General features: G+C 43.4%; 1 protein-coding gene across 1 annotated transcript in view; it reads left to right on the forward strand.

Moving 5' to 3' along the window:
• trpa1b (transient receptor potential cation channel, subfamily A, member 1b) overlaps positions 1-25,324 on the forward strand; it is a 198,160-nt gene that overhangs the window by 25,729 nt on the left and 147,107 nt on the right. Inside the window, exon 2 of the mRNA XM_041189261.1 lies at positions 2,372-2,449. Coding sequence (XP_041045195.1) covers positions 2,372-2,449 — 78 coding nt within the window. The remainder of the gene's footprint in view (positions 1-2,371; positions 2,450-25,324) is intronic.

The raw sequence follows: 25,324 nt of genomic DNA on the forward strand, positions 1-25,324 counted from the left end.
CAGAATAGGTATATTCCAGTGAGAAAGAAAAATGCCATGGGGAGGACCCACCATCTGTGGTTAACTAAAAAAATTACAGTATCAAACTTAAGGAAGAAGCATATAATTACACAAAGATGGGTCAGAAGATTGGAAAGAATATAAAGAACAGCAAATAATGATCAAAAGATTAATAAGAAGGAAAAAATTAGAGTATGAGAGAAAGCTAGCTAGTAATATAAAGACAAATAGTAAGAGTTTCTGTAGATATTTAAATAAGAAAAGAGTTAGCAAAATGAGCATTGGTCCTATAGAGAGTCCATCTAGGGAATTGATAATAGAAAGTAGGGAGATGGCAGATGAATTAAACAGGTATTTTGCTTCAGTATTCACTGTAGAGAAAACAAGGACAGCATGGAAATAAATGTAAATCAGGAAATGGAAGTGAGGGAGGGACTCAGGAAAATTACAATCACCAGGTAAGTGGTATTGAGCAAATTATTCGGGCTTGTGGACTGACAAATCCTCAGGTCCAGATGGACTTCACCTAAAGGTCTTGAAAGAAGTATCCAGTGAGAGCGTTGATGCACTGGTTTTAATTTTCCAAAATTCCCTAGATTCGGGGAAGGTTCCATTGGATTTAACTTCTTTATTCAAAAAGGGCGGGAGCCAGAAAGCAGGAAACTATAGGCCAGTTAGCCTAACATCTGTCATAGGGAAAATGTTAGAAGCTATTATTAAAGATGTTATAGCAGGGCACTTAGAGAAATTCAAGGCAATCAGGCAGAGTCAACATAGATTTGTAAAAGGGAAATTTATTGGAGTCCTTTGATGGAGTTACATGTGCTGTGGATAAAGGGGAACTGGTGGATGTACAATACTTAGATTTCTAGAAGGCAATTGATAAAGTGTCACATCAAAGGTTATTGCAGTAAATAAAAGCTCATGGTGTAAGGGATATCTTATTAGCATGGATAGAAGATTGGTTAGCGAACAGAAAGCAGAAAGTTGGCATAAATGGGTCTTTTTCTACTTGACAGGATGTATCAAGTGGTGTCACAGGGATCAGTGCTGGGGCCTCAACTTTTGACAATTTATATAAATGACTTGGATGAAGGGACCCAAGGAATGGTGGTTATATTTGCTGATAACACAAAGGTAGGTAGGAAAGTAAATTGTGAAGAGGATGTAAGGAGGCTACAAAGTGACATAAAAAGTTTAAGTGAGTAGGCAAAGATCTGGCAAATGCAGTCAATATGGGCAAATGTGAAATCGTTCATTTTGGCAGGAGGAAGAAAAAGGAAGCTTACTGTCTAAATGGTGAGAGACTGCAGAGCTCTGAGATTCAGAAGGATCTGGGTGTCCTAGCGCATGAATCACAAAAGGTTAGTATGCAGGTACAGCAGTTAATTAAGAAAGCTAATAGAATGTCATAATTTATTGTGAGGTGAATTGATTTCAAAAGTAAGGAGGTTATGCTTCAGTTATACAGGACACTGGTGAGACCACATCTGGAGTATTGTGTAAGTACTGGTCTCTTTATTTAAAGAAAGATGTAAATGCATTAGAAGCAGTTCAGACAAGATTTACTAGACTAATTCCAAGAATGGACGGGTTGTCTTATGAGGAAAGGCTGGACAGGTTAGGCTTATATCCACTGGAATTTAGAAGAGTAAGAGGTGACTTAATTGAAAACTTTAATATCCTGAGGGATCTTGACAGGGTGGATGTGGAGAGGATGTTTCCTCTTGTGGGAGAATCTAAAACTAGGTGTCAGTGTTTAAAAATAAGGGGTCACTCATTTAAGACAGAGATGAGGAGAATTTTTTTTTCTCTCAGAGGGTTGAGTCTTTGGAACTCTCTTCCTCAAAAGGCAGTGGAAGCAGAGTCTTTGAATATCTTTAAGGCACAGCTAGATAGATTCTTGATTAACAAGGGGGTGAAAGGTTATTGGATGTAGGCAGGAATGTGGCGTTACATTCAGATCAGCCATGATCTTATTGAATGGCAGAGAAGACTTGAGGGGCTGAGTGACCTACTTGTGCTCCTAATTCTTATATTTGTATGTTCATATATATGTTTTGAAGCTTTGTTTGCAGATGGTGTCCCAAGAACAACTGGTGACTTTGCAATGTTAGTTGACATGTATATCAATACTGCTTTTTGACCATATGCAGTTTATTTGAGGAATTGGAGAAATGTTGGGCTTATCAGGGGAATTTGGGATCATTCAGCCCAAAGCACTCTAACAAGCTGGTGCTGCTCTGGCTGCAAGAAATGTTTGCTTCTTCCTGATTCATTATGTCATCAGCATCCTCTACATTTACATCTGCATTTACTGGTGGTGGCTGTATATTTTGTTCCCATTTCAAATAACATTTGTCTTTCTCAGTTATGATTCTTGCAATCGTATTTTTATTGATACATACAAGCACTGGAAAGAGAAAGAGTACCGGTGTAAGCCTTTAAGGTAACTTCAATTATGTAAATATACTGAATTTTAGAAGGTATTTTGGTATTGTTCACATTCATTTTATTTTTCCCCCTTTTGACCATTTTTGAATGCTGAAAAATTATATTACTAATATCGTTTGACAATAGCACTTGATATCATTGGGATAGCAAGGAGGCAGGGCCCAATGTGCAAACACACTCTAGCACCACCCACTCGTATTGAGTAGGTCCACCTTCTGCAAACAAAAATGGTTGAGATCTAACAAGAGTGCTGTTACGGCTGTACACAAACAGACTTGCTCTACCTTAGATCTTCAACACCACAGAATTACATACGCTGCTTGGAGAATTCTGATTAGGTGAGTGTTGGTTCAGTTATTGGTGCAGGATGCTAATTACTTTGGAAAAAATTGATCCCTAATGTTTAAAGTACATTTCTAATCTTGGTTTTCTGAATAGCCATTATAATTAATTGAAAAGGGTAAATTATTTTAGTGTATGTATTTGTAGACTGTCTCTTACTATGATCCACCTGTCAAATTCAATGCAATTTTTAAACTAAACAGATTAGCCACCCAGTGATTTTCTTTATTGTACTACATTGAAAAAGACCCTTGTTTAACAAACTAGCACATTCAATAGAAGGATGAGCAAAAGAAAAATACACGGTTATGTCAGGAGAAAATTGGGAGGGTTTTGAATACTTTAAAGATTTTAGTGTAAGTAAAGAATACATTGCATCCTCATAATAACAATTAGAATGAAAAAAACTGATAAATCTTTGTAACTGAAGAAGAAGCTTTATCAGTAAAACTGACAGAATTGTTCATTTGATTTTTTTTCCTTCCTGGGATTTCCTTACTTGTTGCATAGCTGACAGGTAGCGCCAAGTAACTGCTAGCTTGGTCTTGAAGAGTCTAAAGCATGAATAAAATGATTTTGAACATTGTGTTATCATTTTCCAGCAGTAGCAGGCTGATGAGATTAGTGACGGATCTTGACTGATGTGTAAATTTAATCCCTGGTGGGTTGGTTTTGCTGTTTCTCAGCTAAACTGTTTGAAGGGGCATCCACCCTTGGGGTTAAGATTGGCATTTGCCAGTAGTGTGAAAGAAGTGTATTGTGAATCAAACATAATGATGAAGGAAATTAGATGTAGTGTAAAACAGGCTGCCAATTCATTATGTGCCCCATGTGTGCTACTTGTATGAAAATAGTGATAGACTTCAAGAGGACAGAGATGGCTGGTGGAATATAGGGACATGTGGCAGATGAGATTTTATGCTGAGAAGTGTGAAGTGATACATTTTAGTGGGAAGTATGAGGAGAGGCAATGTAAACTAAAGAATACCGTTCTAAACTGGGTGGTGAAAACAGAGAGATCGTGTATATGTGTATATGTATATAAATCAGTGAAGGGCAGGTTGAGAATATAGTTTAAAGGGCATGCGATGCCTGAGCTTTATAAATAGAGGCGTAAAGTATTAGAAGAAAGGAAATTATGATGAAACTTTATAAAACACTGGTTCAGCCTCAGCTGGAGCACTGTGTCCAATTCTGGGCACTGCACTTCAGGAAGGATGCGAAGGCTTTAGCGGGGGTTCAGAAAACATTCACGAGAATGGTTTCAGGGATGAGCAGCCTCAGTGACATAGATAGATTGGAGAAACTGGAGTTGTTCTCCTTTGAGAAGAGAGGGTATGTGAGGGGATTTGATAGAGGTGTTCAAAATCATGGGGAAGTTTGGGGCGGGGGGAAACGCCTAGGCAACATAGAGAGAAATTGTCATCAGTGGAAGCGTTGAGAACCAGTGGACACCAATTTAAGGTGGATGTCCAAAGAAAGAAAGAAAGACAACATAAGGAAATACATTTTAATGCAGCGTGTGGTTAGGATCTGGAATGTGCTGCCTGAGAGGGTGGAGGAGACAGATTCAATTGTGTATTTCAAAAGGAAATTGTATAAGCACCTGAAGAGAAAAAAAACTGCAGGTGCATGGTGAATGGATAGGGGGGTGAAACTAGCTAGATAGGTCTTGCAGAGGGCCAGCATGGACATGACGAGCCAAATAGCCTTGTTTTCTGCTGTAACTATTTATGATTTTATATCTTTGGTTGTACATATTTTTGGAGATTTCATCATAAAACATCTGAGCTCCAATTCTGTCCTGCCCACTCAAACAGACCTTTTTTTCTCTCTTACAATACTTCAACTAATAAACAGAAGTGTTTAAAGAAAATGAAAGCAAAGTGTACTGACGAACTGATGTAAATACAGGCTGATATCCTTTATCCAAAACCCTCGGGGCCGATTTCAGATAATCTTGGCTTGCGAATAGCGCATTAAGGCCTAGGTCTGCTTACATTACAGTGGCCGAAGCCTAGACTCACTATAGTCTAAAGTAAACAAAATGGCTAGAAAAGTATGATGTACTGAGTAATAAATACAGGGTACCTGTAATAAGTTCCCAAACGTGGTGCCATCTGCGATTCTGCTTGTAGGAGAGGGTTCACAAGGTAAATGGTGCAGGCAAAAATTGCAAGGTAAGTAGTGCTGACAAACAACTAGACCTGTCACGCTAAAGGTCAGGTACAGTCGCCAAGGTTCCTGACAGCTCGGGTCAGAGACTTCCCGCGCTAAAGGTTGGGTGCAGTCAGTGAGGTTTGTGTCGGCTTGGGTCATGGCTGCTCAGGTCACAGTCTTCCCATGCTAAAGGTCAATGAGGTTCAAAAGAAGGGCTGTTTATGGATGTGTTTGGTTTTCAGATTTAGAGGTAAACGATACTCGATCTGTAGTAATGCATGGCATCGAATAATCAACATTGCACAGCTACTGAACAATCATTTGTTCAAGAATTTTCTCGGATGAATGTGTATTTATTAATGAGCAAAATTTTCTAAGCTCAGAATTTTAAAATTTGTCACTCTGGTGGTTGGTCTTATCAGAGCTGTCATAAGCTTTCCAGTGCAGCTGCTGGAAAGTAACTTAACTCCTGTCGCTCTATGAAAGAATGTTCAGTATAGCTAGTCTCAGAAGCTGCATCGAGATAGTGCTTCACTTTGGAGGCTAAGGGGAAGATTTTAATTTGGTATTTAATAAATATGTTACTAAAAACAGCAGCTTTGGAGTCTGTATACATTGTCTTGCATTTCGTGATGTCATTATTTGCAAACCTAAAGCTTGCATTATATCCAAACACTCAAATGAGGAAAAAAGCTTGGATTCCAATTTTCTTTTCCATTCTGATGGAGCTGAGCCTGTTGGGTTAATATTCTATGAGCACTGATTACTGACATAGATGATGATATATCACTGATATTAGTCAGTCATGTTTTAGACTCTATCGGAGCAACTTGCCGACTCTGTAACCTGTTTAGATGTAGAACTAATAAACAAATGTTAAATAGATATCAGAGTATGTCTACTGTCTGTCTAAGAATGAAGTACCATGCTTAGAGTCCAAGGTAGAAGAACCCATCTCAGAACAAAATGGAATCCAGTGCACGTGGACATTTGGTTGTTGATGGTACTATTAGTATTCTCAACTAGAGTTCATTAAAAAAAATAGTATCTTCAGCCCAAACAGAATTACCTGGAAAAACTCAGCAGGTCTGGCAGCATCGGCGGAGAAGAAAAGAGTTGACGTTTCAAGTCCTCGTGACCCTTCCACAGAGTCATGAGGACTCGAAACGTCCACTCTTTTCTTCTCCGCCGATGCTGCCAGACCTGCTGAGTTTTTCTAGGTAATTGTTTTTGTTTTGGATTTCCAGCATCCGCAGTTTTTTGTTTTTTTTTAGTATTTCAGCCCTCCCACCCATGCAAATTTGCACTGATAGGTTTATAAAATAATCTGTTTATCAATCTACCTTCAAAACCAAATTTTCTCTTTGTGTCATACTGCCTATTTCTCAATTTAGATTGAATTTCTCCATTTCTCAGTAATTCAATGCTCTCTCTATATTTGTATTTCAACATTTATTTCTATTTAATAATAGTTATTTCTCTCTCTTTTTATAATATTTAATTTTTCTTCTCACAATTTAATTATTTTTCTCTTCTCCTTAGTACATCTTCTCAGTTTTTCTATCTTCCTATTTTGCAGTATTTAATTCTCTCTTGTTCTTTCAGTGTATTACCCTCTCTTGGCATTCTTTTTCTCTTTTATTATTTATCTCTGCTCCTGCTGCAATTCCTGCAAACCCTCATGGGACTGCTTTGAGGATCAGTTCCATTCCTTCTGAAGCCTGTTGCTTTTTCTGTCATTATCAGCTAAGGCACGTATAGACATTGATCAAGGCTGATAAAGATTTTAGTGAAAGATTGAACTGAACCTTAGACTGAAACGTTGACAACTGGGATCATCAACTGCAAACTAAATGGCTGAAGTATATAAACTACTCACATACCCAGATCTTTCCTCCTGTACAGGTTATGCCTCTACTGGCACTTCTCACCTCAGGCTTGCTAATCTCTACCGATTACTTAGCGTCTAATGCAGGAGTTACACTGTGATGATTTGTTGGAATTGTAGGGTTAGATTTTCATCTGGACTGCAGGGTGTGGAAAAGAAAATCAGGTGGGGGAGGATTACATACACCCGATGGAACCTATCTGATCTTGCTTCCAACAAATTAAAAGCAAAGAAAATTTTATCCATGAAATGCAATCACCCACACTTTGATTTTTCTCACTGCACTACACACAGGGGATGCTTAATGCCCAAGTTTAAGGAAATGTATCCTCAATCTTTCTTGCTGCAGACCCTTGAACCATGCTTCCATACATGAGACAATAGATGGTTGAGTTGCTGGGGAGGAGGAATTTATCCAGAGCCTAGGATGTTTAGAGGTCTGGCAGGTTGCATTATGTTGCTTGTGTAAGAGGAAAGAAAGTTATTGAAACAACCTATACATGTCTGTAAGTTTTGGAGTGAATCCTTTATATGCTATGTGATTTTAATTTTAGAGATATACACTGCGTTGGGTGAGAAACTATCAAGGAAACAATCATGAGACTTTTTTGCTGCATGTGACCAATGTTATATGATACAATGAGACTGTGTAAAATGGATTGGGTTGTTCCATATTGATCAGATCGAGTGACTATGTGTAATAATGAAGACAGAATTACCTGGAAAAACTCAGCAGGTCTGGCAGCATCGGCGGAGAAGAAAAGAGTTGACGTTTCGAGTCCTCATGACCCTTCGACAGAACTTGAGTTCGAGTCCAAGAAAGAGTTGAAATATAAGCTGGTTTAAGGTGTGTGTGTGGGGGGCGGAGAGAGAGAGAGAGAGAGAGGTGGAGTGGGGGTGTGGTTGTAGGGACAAACAAACAGTGACAAAAGCAGATCATCAAAAGATGTCAACAACAATAGTACTAAAGAACACATAGGTGTTAAAGTTAAAGTTGGTGATATTATCTAAACAAATGTGCTAATTAAGAATGGATGGTAGGGCACTCAAGGTATAGCTCTAGTGGGGGTGGGGAGAGCATAAAAGATGTAAAAAAAAAATTTATTTTTTTTAATTTTATACTGGAAATAGGTGGGAAAAGGAAAATCTATATAATTTATTGGAAAAAAAAGAAAAGGAAGGGGGAAACAGAAAGGCGGTGGGGATGGGGTAGGGAGCTCACGACCTAAAGTTGTCGAATTCAATATTCAGTCCAGATGGCTGTAAAGTGCCTAGTCGGAAGATGAGGTGTTGTTCCTCCAGTTTGCGTTGGGCTTCACTGGAACAATGCAACAAGCCAAGGACAGACATGTGGGCAAGAGAGCAGGGTGGAGTGTTAAAATGGCAAGCGACAGGGAGGTTTGGGTCATTCTTGTGGACAGACCGCAGGTGTTCTGCAAAGCGGGCGCCCAGTTTACGTTTGGTCTCTCCAAGGTAGAGGAGACACATTGGGAACAACGAATGCAGTAGACTAAGTTGGGGGAAATGCAAGTGAAATGATGCTTCACTTGAAAGGAGTGTTTGGGTCCTTGGACGGTGAGGAGAGAGGAAGTGAAGGGGCAGGTGTTGCATCTTTTGCGTGGGCATGGGGTGGTGCCATAGGAGGGGGTTGAGGAGTAGGGGGTGATGGAGGAGTGGACCAGGGTGTCCTGGAGGGAGCGATCCCTACGGAATGCCGATAGGGGGGGGTGAAGGGAAGATGTGTTTGGTGGTGGCATCATGCTGGAGTTGGTGGAAATGGCGGAGGATGATCCTTTGAATGCGGAGGCTGGTGGGGTGATAAATGAGGACAAGGGGGACCCTATCATGTTTCTGGGAGGGAGGAGAAGGTGTGAGGGCGGATGCGCGGTAGATGGGCCGGACACGGTTGAGGGCCCTGTCAACGACCGTGGGTGGAAAACCTCGGTTAAGGAAGAAGGAGGACATGTCAGAGGAACTGTTTTTGAAGGTAGCATCATCAGAACAGATGCGACGGAGGCGAAGGAACTGAGAGAATGGGATGGAGTCCTTACAGGAAGCGGGGTGCGAGGAGCTGTAGTCGAGATAGCTGTGGGAGTCGGTGGGTTTGTAATGGATATTGGTGGACAGTCTATGACCAGAGATTGAGACAGAGAGGTCAAGGAAGGGAAGGGAAGTGTCAGAGATGGACCACGTGAAAATGATGGAGGGGTGGAGATTGGAAGCAAAATTACTACATTTTTCCAAGTCCCGACGAGAGCATGAAGCGGCACCCAAGTAATCATCGATGTACCGGAGAAAGAGTTGTGGAAGGGGGCCGGAGTAAGACTGGAACAAGGAATGTTCCACATACCCCATAAAGAGACAGGCATAGCTGGGGCCCATGCGGGTACCCATAGCTACACCTTTTATTTGGAGGAAGTGAGAGGAGTTGAAGGAGAAATTGTTCAGCGTGAGAACAAGTTCAGCCAGACGGAGGAGAGTAGTGGTGGATGGGGATTGTTCGGGCCTGTGTTCGAGGAAGAAGCTCAGGGCCCTCAGACCATCCTGGTGGGGGATGGAGGTGTAGAGGGATTGGACGTCCATAGTGAAGAGGAAGCGGTTGGGGCCAGGGAACTGGAAATTGTTGATGTGACGTAAGGTGTCAGAGGAATCACGGATGTAGGTGGGAAGGGACTGGACAAGGGGAGAGAGAAGGGAGTCAAGATAATGAGAAATGAGTTCTGTGGGGCAGGAGCAAGCTGAGACGATTGGTCTACCGGGGCAGTTCTGTTTGTGGATTTTGGGTAGGAGATAGAAGCGGGCCGTCCGAGGTTGGGCGACTATCAGGTTGGAAGCTGTGGGAGGGAGATCCCCAGAGGAGATGAGGTCAGTGACAGTCCTGGAAACAATGGCTTGATGTTCAGTGGTGGGGTCATGGTCCAGGGAGAGGTAGGAGGAAGTGTCTGCGAGTTGACGCTCAGCCTCCGCGAGGTAGAGGTCAGTGCGCCAGACAACAACAGCACCACCCTTGTCAGCGGGTTTGATGACAATGTCAGGGTTGGACCTGAGAGAATGGAGTGCAGTAAGTTCAGAGAGAGACAGGTTAGAATGGATGAGAGGAGCAGAGAAATTGAGACGACTAATGTCGCGCCGACAGTTCTCAATGAAAAGATCAAGAGAAGGTAAGAATCCAGAGGGAGGGGTCCAGGTGGAGGGAGGATATTGGAGATGGGCAAAAGGATCCGTTGAACTGGGAGAGGACTCCTGCCCAAAGAAGTGAGCCCAGAGATGAAGACGGCGGAAGAAGAGTTCAGCATCATGTCGAGCCCGAAATTCATTGAGGTGAGGGCGTAAGGGTATGAAACTAAGTCCTTTGCTGAGCACTGAACATTCAGCATCAGAGAGGGGAAGGTCAGGGGGTATAGTGAATACATGGCTGGGGTTGGGATTGGAAGGTGGGGTGGGGACGGAGGGACAGGCCGGGGTGGAGGGTCCTAGATGGGTGTTGGTGTCGATGAGTTGTTGGAGCTTGCGTTCCTTAGCACTTGAGAGAAAGAGAAAAAGTTTCTTGTTGAGGCGTCGGATGAGCCGAAGGATAAAATGAAACTGGGGGCACGCGCAGCTTTGAAAAAGGGGTACGGCGGTGCTGCTGGAGGGAGAAGTCGAGTGTGTTCATATGGTGGCGCATGGCACTGAGTGTGGATTTCAGAATGTGACGGGAACAGCAGTCCGAGAAACGTTTTATGTCCCGGAGATACCTGTAATCCTGGGTGGGTTCGAAACATGAGGGGTGGAATTTCAGTTGAAATCCACGTGGGGTAAGTCGGAGATGGAGACAGCCACTGAGAAAGGAGATGTGGCTGTGAAAGCGGGTTTTAGTAAACACCTTGTCAAACACCAGGAGGGAAATGGAAAGCAAGGAAGGTGAGCAGGGCAAAAGAGAGGAACGGAAATCTTGTCGCGATAATGGCCAGGCGGTACAGTAAAACTGTCATTCACAGGGAGGATCTTCAGAATATTATTTAAGTTTTCAATGTAGCTGCTTTTTCTCCTGACAATAAACTAATGGACCATTGCAAGAATTTGTGAGGGGTTAAGTGAACAATTTAAGCAGCCATTTTGGTTGTATATTATGAATTACTGTCAAGTTGTTGGTCCTGAATTTTGGCAGCGTTCTACTATCCTCCCACTACACCTCTGGCTGGTTATCAGGGGGAAAAAATAGAAATGGATTTTTTTCATGATTTCCCCAGGCGTTCTGCTGATCTACCACTGGGATTATGACAGGAGATTAATAGCAGCCCCACAGAATTTCAGGGTGTTTGTCTATACCTGTACATCTGTGAATCATCTAATTGCTAATAAATTCGAGCAGTTGTTTTTGCTTAGATGAAGTAGGTCTCCCTTTGATATTTTCACCTTTTGGACTAATAAGAAATCTGCTGAATTTGCAATTATGAAATATGAAATATGCAAATTTGTGCTCCAGTATTTCTGCCAAATAAGATAATAGTTTGCTCTAAGTTACATAATATAAGATTTCCTGTTTTTAAGAATATGGTTCAGCCATTGACACAAACACAGTGGCTCAATTTTAATTCCATGATGTGCTGGGAGCAGGGGAAGTGGGGTATGGTGGTATGGATGGGGGAAGGGACACGTCCATTAACCAGCAGCTGGGAATCTCAAAAGTAAGTGCCCCTGTCAGTGGCTTTTTAACTCATCTGTTGAAGAGTCATACGGACTCAAAACGTTAACTGTGTTCCTCTCCGCAGATGCTGCCAGGCCTGCTGAGATTTTCCAGGTATTTTTATTTTTGTTTTACAGTCTTGAGTAGCTTATTTTGGGAAATAGACAAATCCCAAAGAACCCCATCTAGACCCCAAACACACAACAAAATGGATGTGATGTGGTCCATGTGACACAATCTCAACTCCAGTATTTAAAGGGACGCTCCAAATTTGCAAGCAGTTTGTAGCTAGGAACCAAAGAAGGAAGTGGCAGAAGCGAGTCTAGACAGGCAAAGACTGCTCTTCATTTTTGTGATGCCTCCCTGGATATGCTGCTAGGGCTGTAAGGAGTCAGAGAGAGCTACTTCCTGCTATGAAAGGAAGGAGGGATCTTACTGCTGACACCAAGAAGGCATGGTTGGAGGTTGTAGAGGAGGTCAGCAATAGAATTGTGGTGCCACATGCCTGAATTCAGTATAGAAAGTGCTTTAAAGACCTAACCAGGTCAGGAAAGATGAGTACAGTTGCACATGCATCTACATGCTGCTGTATACATGACTCCACTCCTTCACTCTGCCTTTGCAAGCCTACTCTATCACATTACTCCTCACACTCAATTTTCTTGCAGGTGCACTCATCCCTCCTTCTCTGTCTATGCACTTTGTAATATCCCCATCTATCCATCCACCACAGGCACTCACCTCCGTCCTTACACAACGTCATGCTTCTCCTTCATATTCACTCTCACCAAATGTACTCCACCCACTGGATAACATGTGATATTGCACAGACACATACATCTCTTCTTTTTCTTGAAGAAGAGAACACAGCACATGAGTAAGATGGAGGGACCAGGGGTGGGGGTGGGGGACCCTCCAAACATCTTGCAGTGGATAGATGCTGAGGACGAGGCACTGGAGTTTAATGGAGATTTGGCATCCTTGGCTGTTGGAGATGGAGAAGTAGAGAACTCCCAGCTAGCTGGTGACAAAATTAAACAAAAGCCACCCACATGTCACATGGCACTCTGTCAAGTTGACTCACTTTCAACAGCAACTGAGAGATAATCAACTTCATAATGATAACTTGCACAAAATTATTACCCTGCCAGGACTTTTATCTCCCACAAGGCCTTTACATGTTCAGTAGCAGACAGTGAACATTGCTGACGACAATTACTCAGAGGCGTTGAGTCCTTCTGAGGATGCAGACCATGCACCACCTCAGATACTCACACTCACAGTAAGGCAGATAGCTGGGTTTGCACCTGGTGACACACACTTCACAAGTGAACAAGTACAGATGGTGGAGAATGGGACAGCAGTGGAAAGTCCACATTGGAGCTCTGCTCAGCTGGACTTTGATAAAAGGAAGAAGTATTGAGCAGCAGCGGACAACGAGTGATAGACTTTCAAAGTGGAATTCACACAATTGCAGGGAGATTGGAGGAGTCCACCTCAAGCTTCAGAGATGTCATAGGCAAATGAGCTGAATGTGTTCTTCAATGGATAGAGTGGCTAGTGTCATGGAATATCAATCTTGGCAATCAAATAAGTCCATGCGCTACTACTGTGCAAACTCTAGATGCCAACATGTTAGTCACCTCAAATAGGATGGCAGATACCCTAGCCTTGGCTGAACGGGGTCATACTGAGGTGCACCAAGCGTATCCACCAGCACAGTGGTAGCAGTGAAACGTAGCTGGGCCTTTAGAGGGATGATAGTGGGAAGGATCGTAGAAGCAGAGACTCTATTCATAAAGCATTTCAACTTCTCACTCAAGGGGCACCCCTCAGTCGTGACCCAACATTTGGCCTAATGTCCTGATAGTCAAGTCTGCCCCTGCACAGTAGCACTTACAGCAATCTTTGCTGGAGCCCACTGTGGCTCCAAAATGCAAACAATGAAAGTTAAGGTGTCACAGCAGTCAGGCCAGGGATCTGAACAGCCTACCTCAGCCTCTGTTGTAGCAACAGAGGTTGTACCATGGAGGAGTAGTTGAAAAAGGAAGAGGTAAGGTTGTATAATTACACAGGGGTTTGGACATGGTGTCTGATAAAATGAGATGTGATAAGTTTTTCTTATTCATTCAAATCACATAAATGTAGCTCTTTTTCAACATTTTCCAGTCTTGTTCATTCTTGTGTGCTTGACGATAAGTGGTTTTCTAACTTTTTTGATGATGAATTTGAGGTCCTGAATTAATGGGACAAATGGGATGGTATTAAATGGATGGTTGGTTGGTTACAGGACTGCTTTGTCAGCTGTGGCTCAGCTGGTGGCACTCTCACTCTGAAACACTCTAATAACACATGTATTATGACGTAGCAGATGAAGTGTGCCAGGTGAACCAAATCCATGAGGGAAATTTGGCTGCGCTAGTATAACGGTTTTGCAATTTGTATTTATTAAGAGATGTGCACACTAAATTCAGAAGTAATAAGTCCACCAAGACCTTTAGAGATTTCAGGAATTAAATAAAAATATTTATTAACAAAATATAAAAGATTTCAAGCGTATACATAAGACTACAAATTACTTACTACCATAATAACTCCTAAAATTCCTAATTAACCAGACTCACAGTTACACTCCCTTTAAGGCAACATTCCAAAATAGATTTTAGATTTAAAACAAACTCAGCAGTTAGCACAATACCCTGGACAGTGGAATTCCAAATGGCTTTTCCCCAACTTCAGTTTTGTTAGCCAGCAGACTTATGCACAAATGCTGGAGGCTTCATTAAGGCTATTTCACACACTCCTGTTAAATTTTACATGGCCTTCTGGCACATATGGTGGGATTTTCTGCACCCGTCCTCTGCCGTGCTCTTCCAGTCCTGCTGCAAGTCAATGGACATCTGGCTGGGGCGCCACCTCACCTGTAGCAGGTCCTGCCAGTGACAGGGCCAGAAAATCCTAGCCATAGCCTTTCAGTCTCATTTATATATGTTTCTTTATTTTTAAAGTTGTAAATTCTATTTTTCCATATGTCTTTTAACCAATATCTTCCTCATAATATAAACATTTTCATGTTGCCGCTATTGCTAGCAACCTTTCGGAAAAATAAGCACATTCCTTAGCCTTGCTTATCTGGCTTGTTGTAAACAGACTATGATCCCTTTGAAGTCCAAATATCCCTTCATTTATCTAAAAATGCAAATTCCCTTCACACCTTACGTGCTAAGCTAGCATCCATGTTTATTCATTAGCATGTCAAGCACCTAGCTTCTTTTGATGATTTAAAGCTTGCAGTCTACTTGACTACAAAATGTAATTAAACCACAGACAGAGCCTATCATACTTACCCCATAAACCTACTTCACAATAAACCAGAAAAATATTCGGAAAATTATTATACTTCCATTACACATGCAACTCCAAGATTTGAGCATAGAAAATCAATACTGAAATGCCAGGGCCATGCTGCTGGAGATGCCATATGAAACCTCCTCTGCCTTCCCCCTCAGTGGATATAAAAGATCCCATGGCATTATTTCAAAGAGGAGCAGGGGAGTTACTCCCGGTACCTTGGTTAATATTATCCCTCCATAAACATCACAAAAACATATTATCTGATCATTATCACATTGCTGTTTCTGGGACCTTTGCTGTGCATCTTTTGATTTCTGGTTTCCTCCATTACAACAGTGAATACAATTCAAAAATACCTCATTGACTGCAAAGGCTTAGGGACACCTAATTGTCACGAAAAACACTATATAAATGCAAGTTTATTTTGTTAGTATTAGTGGCAATGGTAAGGGTGGAGGGCAGATGAAAAGAATAGCTGTTGCATTTCTGGTGACATGGATGCACTTGTGCAACTAAATGAACCTTGCAGTAATGAGGGCAGCCCTGGCATCCCAGGCAGCAGTGCAGGGAGCTGGGAGTGAATTTTCCTCATCACTCTCCTCCTCAAATCAAACCACAATCATTCTGGAGACCTTGGTTAGTGCACACTGAAGGACAACTCCAGATCTATCCAGGCACCTGAAGTGCATTTTCAACATGCTGATTGCCTGTTCAATCACTCATCTAATGGTGATGTGGCATTCAGCATGGTGCTGTTGGGCTTCAGTGTTGTGGTTTCTGACTAGTACCATGAGCCAAGTTTGCAGTGAGTATCCCTTGCAGCCACGCCTCCCCACCACCCACTGCTGGGTTATACCAGTGGCAGCTGGATGAGGCCTTTAAGTGGGAATTAAGTGGGGAATCATGCACCATGGCATTAGAGGGTGTTCATTATCACCTAGTAGCCAGCCATGCACATTGAATTGGAGCTCACAGATAATGGGATGGTTGACCATCTCATTACAAAAGTGTTACAGCAGGTCCCTGGATAGCAAGCATCACTTAGAAGATGCACTGTGGTGGTAACAGAGAAACTACACACTGAGGGAAAAGGATCCCTCCCTGTTCCAGGTTTAAATGAGGGGATTGCATGGCAACATGGGTGCAATCAATGGTTCCCTGGACTATGAGGAATCCTGTCAAATCCAAGCAAGTTGCCAATGACCAAACAATCCCTTCCTCCTAGTGACTCCTATAAGGTCTCCAATAAGGTTGAAGAGCACAGCACTCACTCTCTTTAGGTGAAGCCCTCAGAGAATTTTTATGAAAAATGTTGTCAGGTTGCTGGTGAAGTCTTGACAAAATGTCCGAGGAAGTGTGCATCTCCGATGTATTTTAAAAGTCCTCTTCTAACATAGTGTAACTCTTTCAAGTACAAACATGTTTCCATCTGTTTTTCAGATGAAATTACATTGTTTCATGATTTGCCATTGTGAGATTTGAACTCTTGATCTTGGGGTTACAAGCCCAGTACCATAACCACTTGGCTATTTAGGCCAAACTCTGTAGTGTAACTCTTTCGAATCTAAGATGTAACTCTTTTGAGTACAAGCACATTTCTATCTGTTTCAGATGAAGTTACATTGTTTCATAGTTTACCATTGTGAGATTTGAACTCTTGATCTTGGGGTTACAAACCCAGTACCATAACCACTTGGCTATTTAGGCCAAACTCTAATGTAGTGTAGTCAGTCAATCTCCAGCAGCAAGTAAATAGTGATAGATGAGCATTGTTTTAACTGTGCTCACAGCATTGTACCAATAAGTTCTGTACTTCTGTTCAGCTGGCTGTTGTTCAAGCTCAGCAATTGCAGCACTACCCAAAAAAATGGTGTGCTGCCTCTTAACTGAGGGCTGACAGGCAATTTAATTGTCAATCAGAGCCTTAACTTTCCTTGGGACAGCCGGGGACTTCAAATCCTTTATCAAGATAGCATCTTGTACTAAACATGGGTTAAACTGGCTTTGCAGCTCAAGACCTCATGCACTTCAGAGGGCGGACAACTTAGTCTATTTTCAACTGAATATTTTCTCAAATGCAGCAATGTCCTTCATATGACTATGTGATTAGAGTTGCATACAATCATCCTGATGAAGCCTGATCAATGCCTTAAAGCTACCTCTTAATATCTTACTATCTTCTATATAGATCCAGTGGTGCAAACAAAGGGAGGCAATGAACATAAGAAGTGAAATTTGTATTTGTTTGCAATATGATGATAATTGGTTGTAGTAAACCAGTTATTGCTACTTTCTTTTGCTTTATTCTTCGTCTTAGTATTTTTGCTCTTGTTTTTCTTTGTTCTGCATTTCAGAGTCCTGAATCATTCTTTTAACTATTTGCATTGGATGGGACGCAGAGGCAGCCATTTCTTTTGTGCCAGTCAAACTTCATGTCTCCCATTGCTATTTTCCTCCCACTGCCTCCTTTCTTCTATTCTTCTTTGGCAACATCAATGCAGATATGGTATGTGAAGGAATCAGCCAGAACTGTTGTTTACGTGGGACAGCTAATGGATCGGTGGCTCATGTTCCTGTTAGTTGTGGGGATGGGGGTAATAGTGTGCAGGGAATCTTTGAAGACCTATTGAAGAAGAGAGATTCAATAGCAGATGTTTCTTCCCCATTTTCCTCGGCACATGGGCCAAAAACGGATAGGTTTCCAGAGAAAAATCCAGGTGTGGTGTAATAACCAATATTTTAAGCTGATTTTTAGCCAGTATTTCAACCCATGTGTCAGCTTTCCAGATCTCCACAAGAAAAAATAACTTTTTCTTCTAAAACGATTGAAGACCAACCAACCAAATAAATTCAAGGTTGAGGTTGGAAGTTGTCAGACATAATGCACTTAATTGGAGGTGGAACTGAGGATTGCTAACCATTTGATCAGGCCTTATTTTCTCTTACTGTTAATTGCAAACACGATTGAGAAAGAAAAGTTACAGGTGACCTGTTTATTGTTAAATGGGTTAGCACATTTGGTAAAATAGTGAGTAAAGGAATGATGTTTGAATGTCTTTAAGAATTCAGTACCTAGCAGCAAGCATAATTAAGATTTTAAATCACAAAAATGTTTAAACACATTTGAATGAGAAAATGAGAGGTTTAATGTTTGGTTGTGTCCTTATCATCAGAATTCAGTTGTAAGGCTTTGTTTTGATGTTGTTGACACAATCAATCCACCTTATTCCATTTAGAAAAACAAAGGTAATTAAATTGACATATTCCTATTTCACCTAATCTCCACTTTCCTATATTAAGCTATGGCAACAGGAAAAGATGTTATAGTGAGGCATATTTGAAGGTAGATTGATTGGGATTAGTGGATGTGCATGTTGTGAAAGATTTAAATTGACAAATTAACATGATATGATTGAGGTTTGGTTCCCAATAAAAGGGACTTGGCTGAGTAAAGTTGTATTGGAGTTTCTACAATTTGTTTTATTTTCATTTTTAAATTATTTGTACCATTTACAAGGTAAAGTATTTCAGGATTTGAAAGATAAAATGATAATGAGTTCTAAAATGTTTTGAAAATGTAACATGTATGGTGGAATCGTTCAGTCCCATTGGTGTCGGGCATCATGGCAGGCTGGGAGGGGTACAATTCAGTGAAAGGGACAGAAATCGGTTTAATGCCAGCGTGAAAGCACAGCGGATCATCCGATGGTATCCGTCATTGGCAGAACACGAATCCCGCTGAAGGCCGGCGTGAACCAGATTTGCATCCCCGTAATGGGATGCCAAGTAAAGTCTGACTGGAATCGTCCCCCCACGCCAGATTTACTGTTACACTAGCGAGAAAACACACCAGCCCAGAACACGTCTGGACAAGCGTGACAGGTTCACCACCCTCTGAGTGAAGACATTCCTCCGCATCTCAGTCCCAAGTGGCCTACCTTGTATCCTGAGATTGTGACCCCTTGTTCTAGACCCCCCAGCCAGAGGAAACATCATCCCTGCATCCCTGTCAGAATTTTATATGTTTCAATGAGATCCATTCTCATTCTTCTAAACTCCAGTGAATACAGGCCAAGTTGGACCAATCTTTCCTCATGCGACAACCCTGCCATCCCAGGAATCAGTCTGGTGAACCTTCGCTGCAACCCCTCTATGGCAAGTATATCCTTTCTTAGGTAAAGAGACCAAAACTCCACACAGTGCTCCAGGTGTGATCTCACCAAGGCCCTGTACAGCTGCAGTAAGACATCCTTGCTCCTGTTCTCAAGTTCTTTCTGGCCCCCATGAAATCTCATGGGCATCAGGTCAAACCTCCAGCTGATTATCATGTACCATCCCCCCTCAGCTGATGAATCAGTTCTCCTCCATGTTGAACACCACTTGGAGGAAGCACTGAGGGTGGCAAGGGTGCATTTTGTACTCTGGGTGGGGGACTTCAATGTCCATCACCACGAGTGGCTCGGGAGCACCACTACCGACCGAGCTGGCTAAGTGCTAAATGATATAACTGCTAGACTGGGTCTAAGGCATGTGGAGAGGGAACCAACAAGAGGGAAAAACATACCTGACCATACCCTGACCAACCTGCCTGCTGCAGAGGCATCTGTCCATGACTGTATCATTAGGAGTGACCACTGCACAATCCTTGTGGAGATGAAGTCCCATCTTCACATTGAGGATACCTTCCATTGTGTTGTGTGGCACTAACACTGCACTAAATGGGATAGATCTTGCAACTCAAAACTGGGCATCCATGAAGTGCTGTGGGCCATCAGCAGCAGCAGAATTGTACTCAATCACAATCTGTAACTCATAGCCTGGCATATCCCCCAGTCTACCATTACCATCAAGCCAGGGGATCAACCCTGGTTCAATGAAGAGTTCAGGAGGGCATGCCAGGAGCAGCACCAGGCATACCTAAAAATGAGGTGTCAAACTGGTGAAGCTACAACACAGGACTACTTATGTGCCAAACAGCATAAGCAGCAAGTGATAGGCAGAACTAAGTGATTCACAACCAACGGATCAGATCTAAGCTCTACAGTCATGCCACATCCAGTCATGAATAGTGGTGGGCAATTAAACAACTCACTGGGGAAGGAAACTCCACAAATAACCCCATCCTCAATGATGGAGGAGCCCAGCACATCAGTGTAAAAGATATGGCTGAAGCTTCACAACAATCTTTAGCCAGAAGTGCCAAGTGGATGATCCATCTCGACCTCCTCCGGAGGTCCCCAGCATCACAGATGCCAGTCTTCTGCCAATTCAATTCACTCCCCGTGTTATGGCGCAGCAGATGGTAAATGCTGAGCTGCACAAATCTCAGAAGGGGAACTTGAAACAGCTGCCACAACTGTTTTGCAATTTGTATTTTGAGATGCGTGCCTTGAATTCAGCAGTAATAATTCCACCGAGTCTCAGAGAATTTTTACAAAACTAAATTAAACATTTATTATTAAAATAAATGATTTTAAGCACATAAACAGGGCTACAAATTACCACTATGATAACTCCTAATGCCCCTAATTAATCTGACTCCCAGTTACTGACTTCCCCGTTAAGGGAACAGTAATAAACAAATAAATTTCAACAGACCCAAGCAAGGCACACAATACCCTGGCCAGTGATATTCACAGTGACAAAAAAAAAATACCTGGAAAAACTCAGCAGGTCTCGAAACGTCAACTGTACTCTTCTGATGCTGCCAGACCTGCTGAGTTTTTCCAGGCATTTTTATTTTTTGTTTTGGATTTCCAGCATCCGCAGTTTTTTTGTTTTTATCTCAATATTCACAGTGGGTTTTCTTAGCTTTGGTTCCTGTAGAAAGCAACTTGATACCTTGAGGCTGGAGGCTTTTCCCACTTGTTAGATTTTAGAATTCCTTCTTCCTTACACATAACCTCATCTCCTTTATACAGGTTTATCCCTTTTTAATGTAAATCCCATTGTTCCAATAATTCAATGAAACTTTACTTTTTCCATAATATAAATCTTCCATAGTACTCATATTATCAGTCATCTTTGGGAAAAATAAACATACCGTTTGGCTTAGCGTCTGTTGGCTAGGTGTAACACCTTACCATCTCTTTGAAATTCACAACCTGAGTTTATCTAAAAATACAAATGTTCCTCACACCTCACATTCTAAAACTTCAGCCATGTTTACATATTTAGCATTTCAAACCTAGCTTCTCTGTTGATAACTCAAAAGCTCCAGACCAGCTGTCTGCATTTCAGTTAAAACCCACACACATACACCTACACTCAGAGGGCAGAATGTACCCCCCACCATTGTGCAGGAGTGGGGGCAAACCCGATCAGTGTCCCCGATCGGGTCCATGCCATCATTTTACGTGGGTGGGCCAATTAAGGCCCATCCAGCTTGCCCAGAAGTGCTGAGCGCTCCCTCTGCGAACGTGGGGGATTCCCTGAGTCGGACCCTGCACTCTTTCGTGCATGCATGCGAAATAGTGCAGAAATCTCCCTGTGGCACCTCTGTGCCTCAGGGCGATTATTTAAAGTTCTTAAAAGGCCGAACTGGAAATCTAACTGACACGCGGTGATGTCGGGACACATGCCCGATGTCACCGCGCGTCATTTTACGTCTCAGCGAGCGGGGGTGGGGCCCGTTCGCCGACCTGAAAATTCTGCTCAGAGAAATTAATCAAAGCTCCACTATTAACCTACCTTTTCAACAAATCACAATAATATTATGAAAATTACTATAATTACTATTTGGCTGAAGGCACTGGATACTGCAAAGGCTATGACCCCTGAGAACATGTTGGTAATAGTACTGAAGAATTGTGCTCCGGAACTTGCCATGCCCCTAGCCAAGCTGTTCCAGTACAGCTACAATATTGGCATATACCTGGCATTGTGGAAAATTGCTCAGGTATATCCTGTACACAAAAAGCAAGGCAAATCCAACCCGGCCAATTACAGCCCCATCAGTCTACTCTTGATCATCAGTCAAGTGATGGAAGGAGTCATCAATAATGCTATCAAGTGGCACTTGCTTAGCAATAATCTGCTCACTGACGCTCAGTTTGGGTTCTGCCAGGGTCACTCATATTATCACCTCATTACAGCTTTTGTTCGAAAATGGTGTTGGAGCTCACACTTCTCATTTCCAGGACATCACTGCAGGAATTCCTCAGGGTAGTGTGCTAGGCCCAATCATTTTCAGCTGCTTTATCAATGACCTTCCTTCCATCATAAGGTCAGAAACGGGGATGTTCACTGATGATTGCACAATGTTCAGCACCATTCACGACTGCTCAGGACTTGATGCAGTCCATGTCCAAATGCAGCAGGACCTGGACGATACCCAGGCTTGGGCTGAAAGTGGCAAGTAACATTTGCACCACACAAGTGCCAGGCAATGACCAACAAAAGAGACTCTAACCATCGGCCCTTGACGATAAATGACATTACCATGACTGAATCCCCCACTATCAACATCACTGGGGGTTACCATTGACCAGAAACTGAACTGGACTAGCCATATAACTACTGTGGCTACAAAAGCAGGTCAGAGGCAGGAATCCTGTGGTGAGTAACTCACCTTCTGAATCCCTAAAGCCTGTCCACCACCTCCAAGACACAAGTCAGAATACTCTCCACTTGCCTGGATGAGTGCAGCTCCAACAACACTCAAGAAGCTTTACTCCATCCAGGACAAAGCAGCCCACTTGATTGGCACCTCTTCGACAAACATTCACCCCCTCCACCACCGACCAACAGTGGCAGCAGTGTGTACCATCTCCAAGATGCACAGCAGAAACTCACCTTCCAAATCCACGATGACTACCATCTAGAAGGACAAGGGCAACAGATACGTAATGGTATTGGCATTGGGATAGTACCCCAGAAACCCAGGCGGGAACCTGGGTTCAAATCCCATCACGGCACATAGCAAAATTTGAATTCAGTAAAAAATCTGGAATTAAAAGTCATAGTAATGATCTTTAGGGAAACAAATCTCCTGCCCTTACCTGGTCTGGCCTACATGACTCTTGTCCTGTGAAATGGCCTAATAAGCCACTCAGTTCTCAAGGGCAATAAGTGGTGGCCCAGCCAGTAACACCCACAAACAAACAAAAAAAATTATTTCCCCCCAAGCTACTCACCATCCTGACTTGGAAATATATTGCCGTTCCTTCACCTTTGCCAGGTCAAAACCCTGGAACGCCCTTCCTAACAGCAGTTTGGGTGTACCTGCACCACATGGACTGCACTGGTTCAAGAAAGCAGCTCACCATCGTCTCCTCAAGGGAAATTAAGGATTGGCCTAGCCAGCGATGCCCACATCCCATAAATGAATAAAAAAAAAGGTGGGGGGGAATGCCCAGGTGAATGCGGAGGGTGGGGTGGGTGGGGTGGGGGGGGATTGGTCTGTGGAATTAATGACTGCCTCCTGAAGAGTGAATTGAGGGTGGGTATGGTAGGACGGAATGGTGAGTATGAGAGTGGCAGAAGGAGCCGATAGGGTGTGGGTGCATCGGTAGAATGACGGCAAGGGTGTTTGGGGGGGACTCGGAGGCAGACAGGAAGGTGGGGAATGGGAATCTGCACGTTCACCTGGGAGGACTTGTGAAGTGGGAGGACTCATGAAGCCTGTCAATAAAGCTGCAAGGCAACATTACCTATTATTCAGTGTATATTTTCAGAGTATGAAGTGACAAAATGTATTCACCTATGCAACCACTTTGGATTGGAATTTCTTAACTGTTCCAGGTCTGCCACTTCTTCTAGGTGCTGCCCTGACATCGGCAGCAGGGGTGGAGACAGTCTGTGCAATGGTTGGCCCTGTTGCCTCTGATGACTTTGGCGTGTGTCCTCTGGAGAGCCGAAGCCTTGAGGGCTCCGGCTTGCTTTGGCTGTCCTCCTGTGAGCCAGCTGTTCCCTCTCCTGTGACAGAGAACAAGGTTGAGGGGGTCACAGGCAAAGGGGATTCGGAGAGAGAGGACAGCCTCTGAGATCCCTGATTGGATAACCCAGGGGTGTCCAGCCGCTGCTCGTCCTCCCATCCGGTGATTGAGGGCCCCGGCCTTACTTCTTGAGGGAAAGGAGCACCTGGATGAACGTCAAGGTGCCTCGTTTCCCTCTCTCATTGCCACTGCGGTAACTCACTCATGGCCACTGCAAATGGGGTGCAGGTCTGCATGCATCTCCATGTTCTGCTAGACCAGGGTCTCCATGGTGTCTGCTGTCCTACCTTTGGAGATGTCCATATGCACACATATGGGTACCACTTCATCAGACAGCAGGAGGACACACTCCTCCGACTCACATGCCACTATGTTGAGGCTTCCAACAGCTCTGCATGATGTTCCCTCGCCTTCTGCAGACTCTCCAGGATGCGTTGGAAGGTTGAATACAGAGTCTTGTTCCCAGCAGAGCTCCAAGTGCTGGAGAGCTAGGCTAAACCTGCCTCCTCTTGCTAAGGACACGTGTCCACCATGCAACCACCAGATTGTGAACATGAAACTGCTCTAGATCTAGGTCCCACTGAGGTGTCTGTCTCTGCACTGGTGCAGGGTGTGGGTAAGCGCTGTAATGGGTCTTCCAGGCTGCTTATTTCCAGCTCTTCAATGGAGGAGTTGTCCTCTTGGCTGGAGGTGAGGATCTGGATGGAGCTGAGGGATTGGCTGGCTGAAGGTGCCAGTCGCTTGGCAGAGCTCCCTGTGAACCAAAGTAGAGATAATTAGTGCATGGCATCAGAGTCAAAAGCAGGAGAGAGAGCATTAACAGCTACGTTGAGCGAGGGATGATGTTGTGTAGGATCCTCATGTGGGTGTTCACTGCCAACCTCACCGTTGCTGCAGGCACAGTCCACTTCTTCACCAGTCAGCCCATTGGCACAATGCTCAAAGTCAATGAGGGGCCTAATGTGGGCCAGTCCATCCCCGGTCTGGGACCTCTCCCTGCTGTTGTGAGCAGGCTTCTCTTGCATGAAAACAGATGGAGAGAGTGTGAGCAGGATGCATGGCACTGTGTAGAATGTTTGTGTGGTGAGGATGGACAGCATGAGGACGCAAGGTCCAGAGGATATGAGCTTGATGGAGATGTGAGGGTGTGTGTGAGAGTTAGTGGTGTTGTCCATAGAGATGTGAGATCTCTGTGGATGTCTGATGGGTTTGTGGGTGTGTGAGTTGAGAATGCTGAGAAGAGTGAGTTACCCTGGCGGAACGGATGAGAGCATTCACCCTCTTCCTGTACTGGACAGCTGATCTCCTCTGTGTTCCGGTGGCACTGCCTGCTGCTGCCACCATCTCCCAGGCCAGATTGGTGACTCTGGTGGACTTCCTGCGACCAGAGCGGAGTTAGAGAACATTGTGGCGGCCTTCCACTGTGTCCAGCAGGTGCTCCAGAGAGGCTTCGCTAAATTTGGGGGCTGCCGTCTTCTTTGCTTTTGGGGACATGAAGTAGCCTGCACTCTGGTGCGCTTT

The sequence above is a fragment of the Carcharodon carcharias genome, chromosome 6, assembly GCF_017639515.1.
Source record: "Carcharodon carcharias isolate sCarCar2 chromosome 6, sCarCar2.pri, whole genome shotgun sequence".
NCBI lineage: Eukaryota > Metazoa > Chordata > Chondrichthyes > Lamniformes > Lamnidae > Carcharodon > Carcharodon carcharias.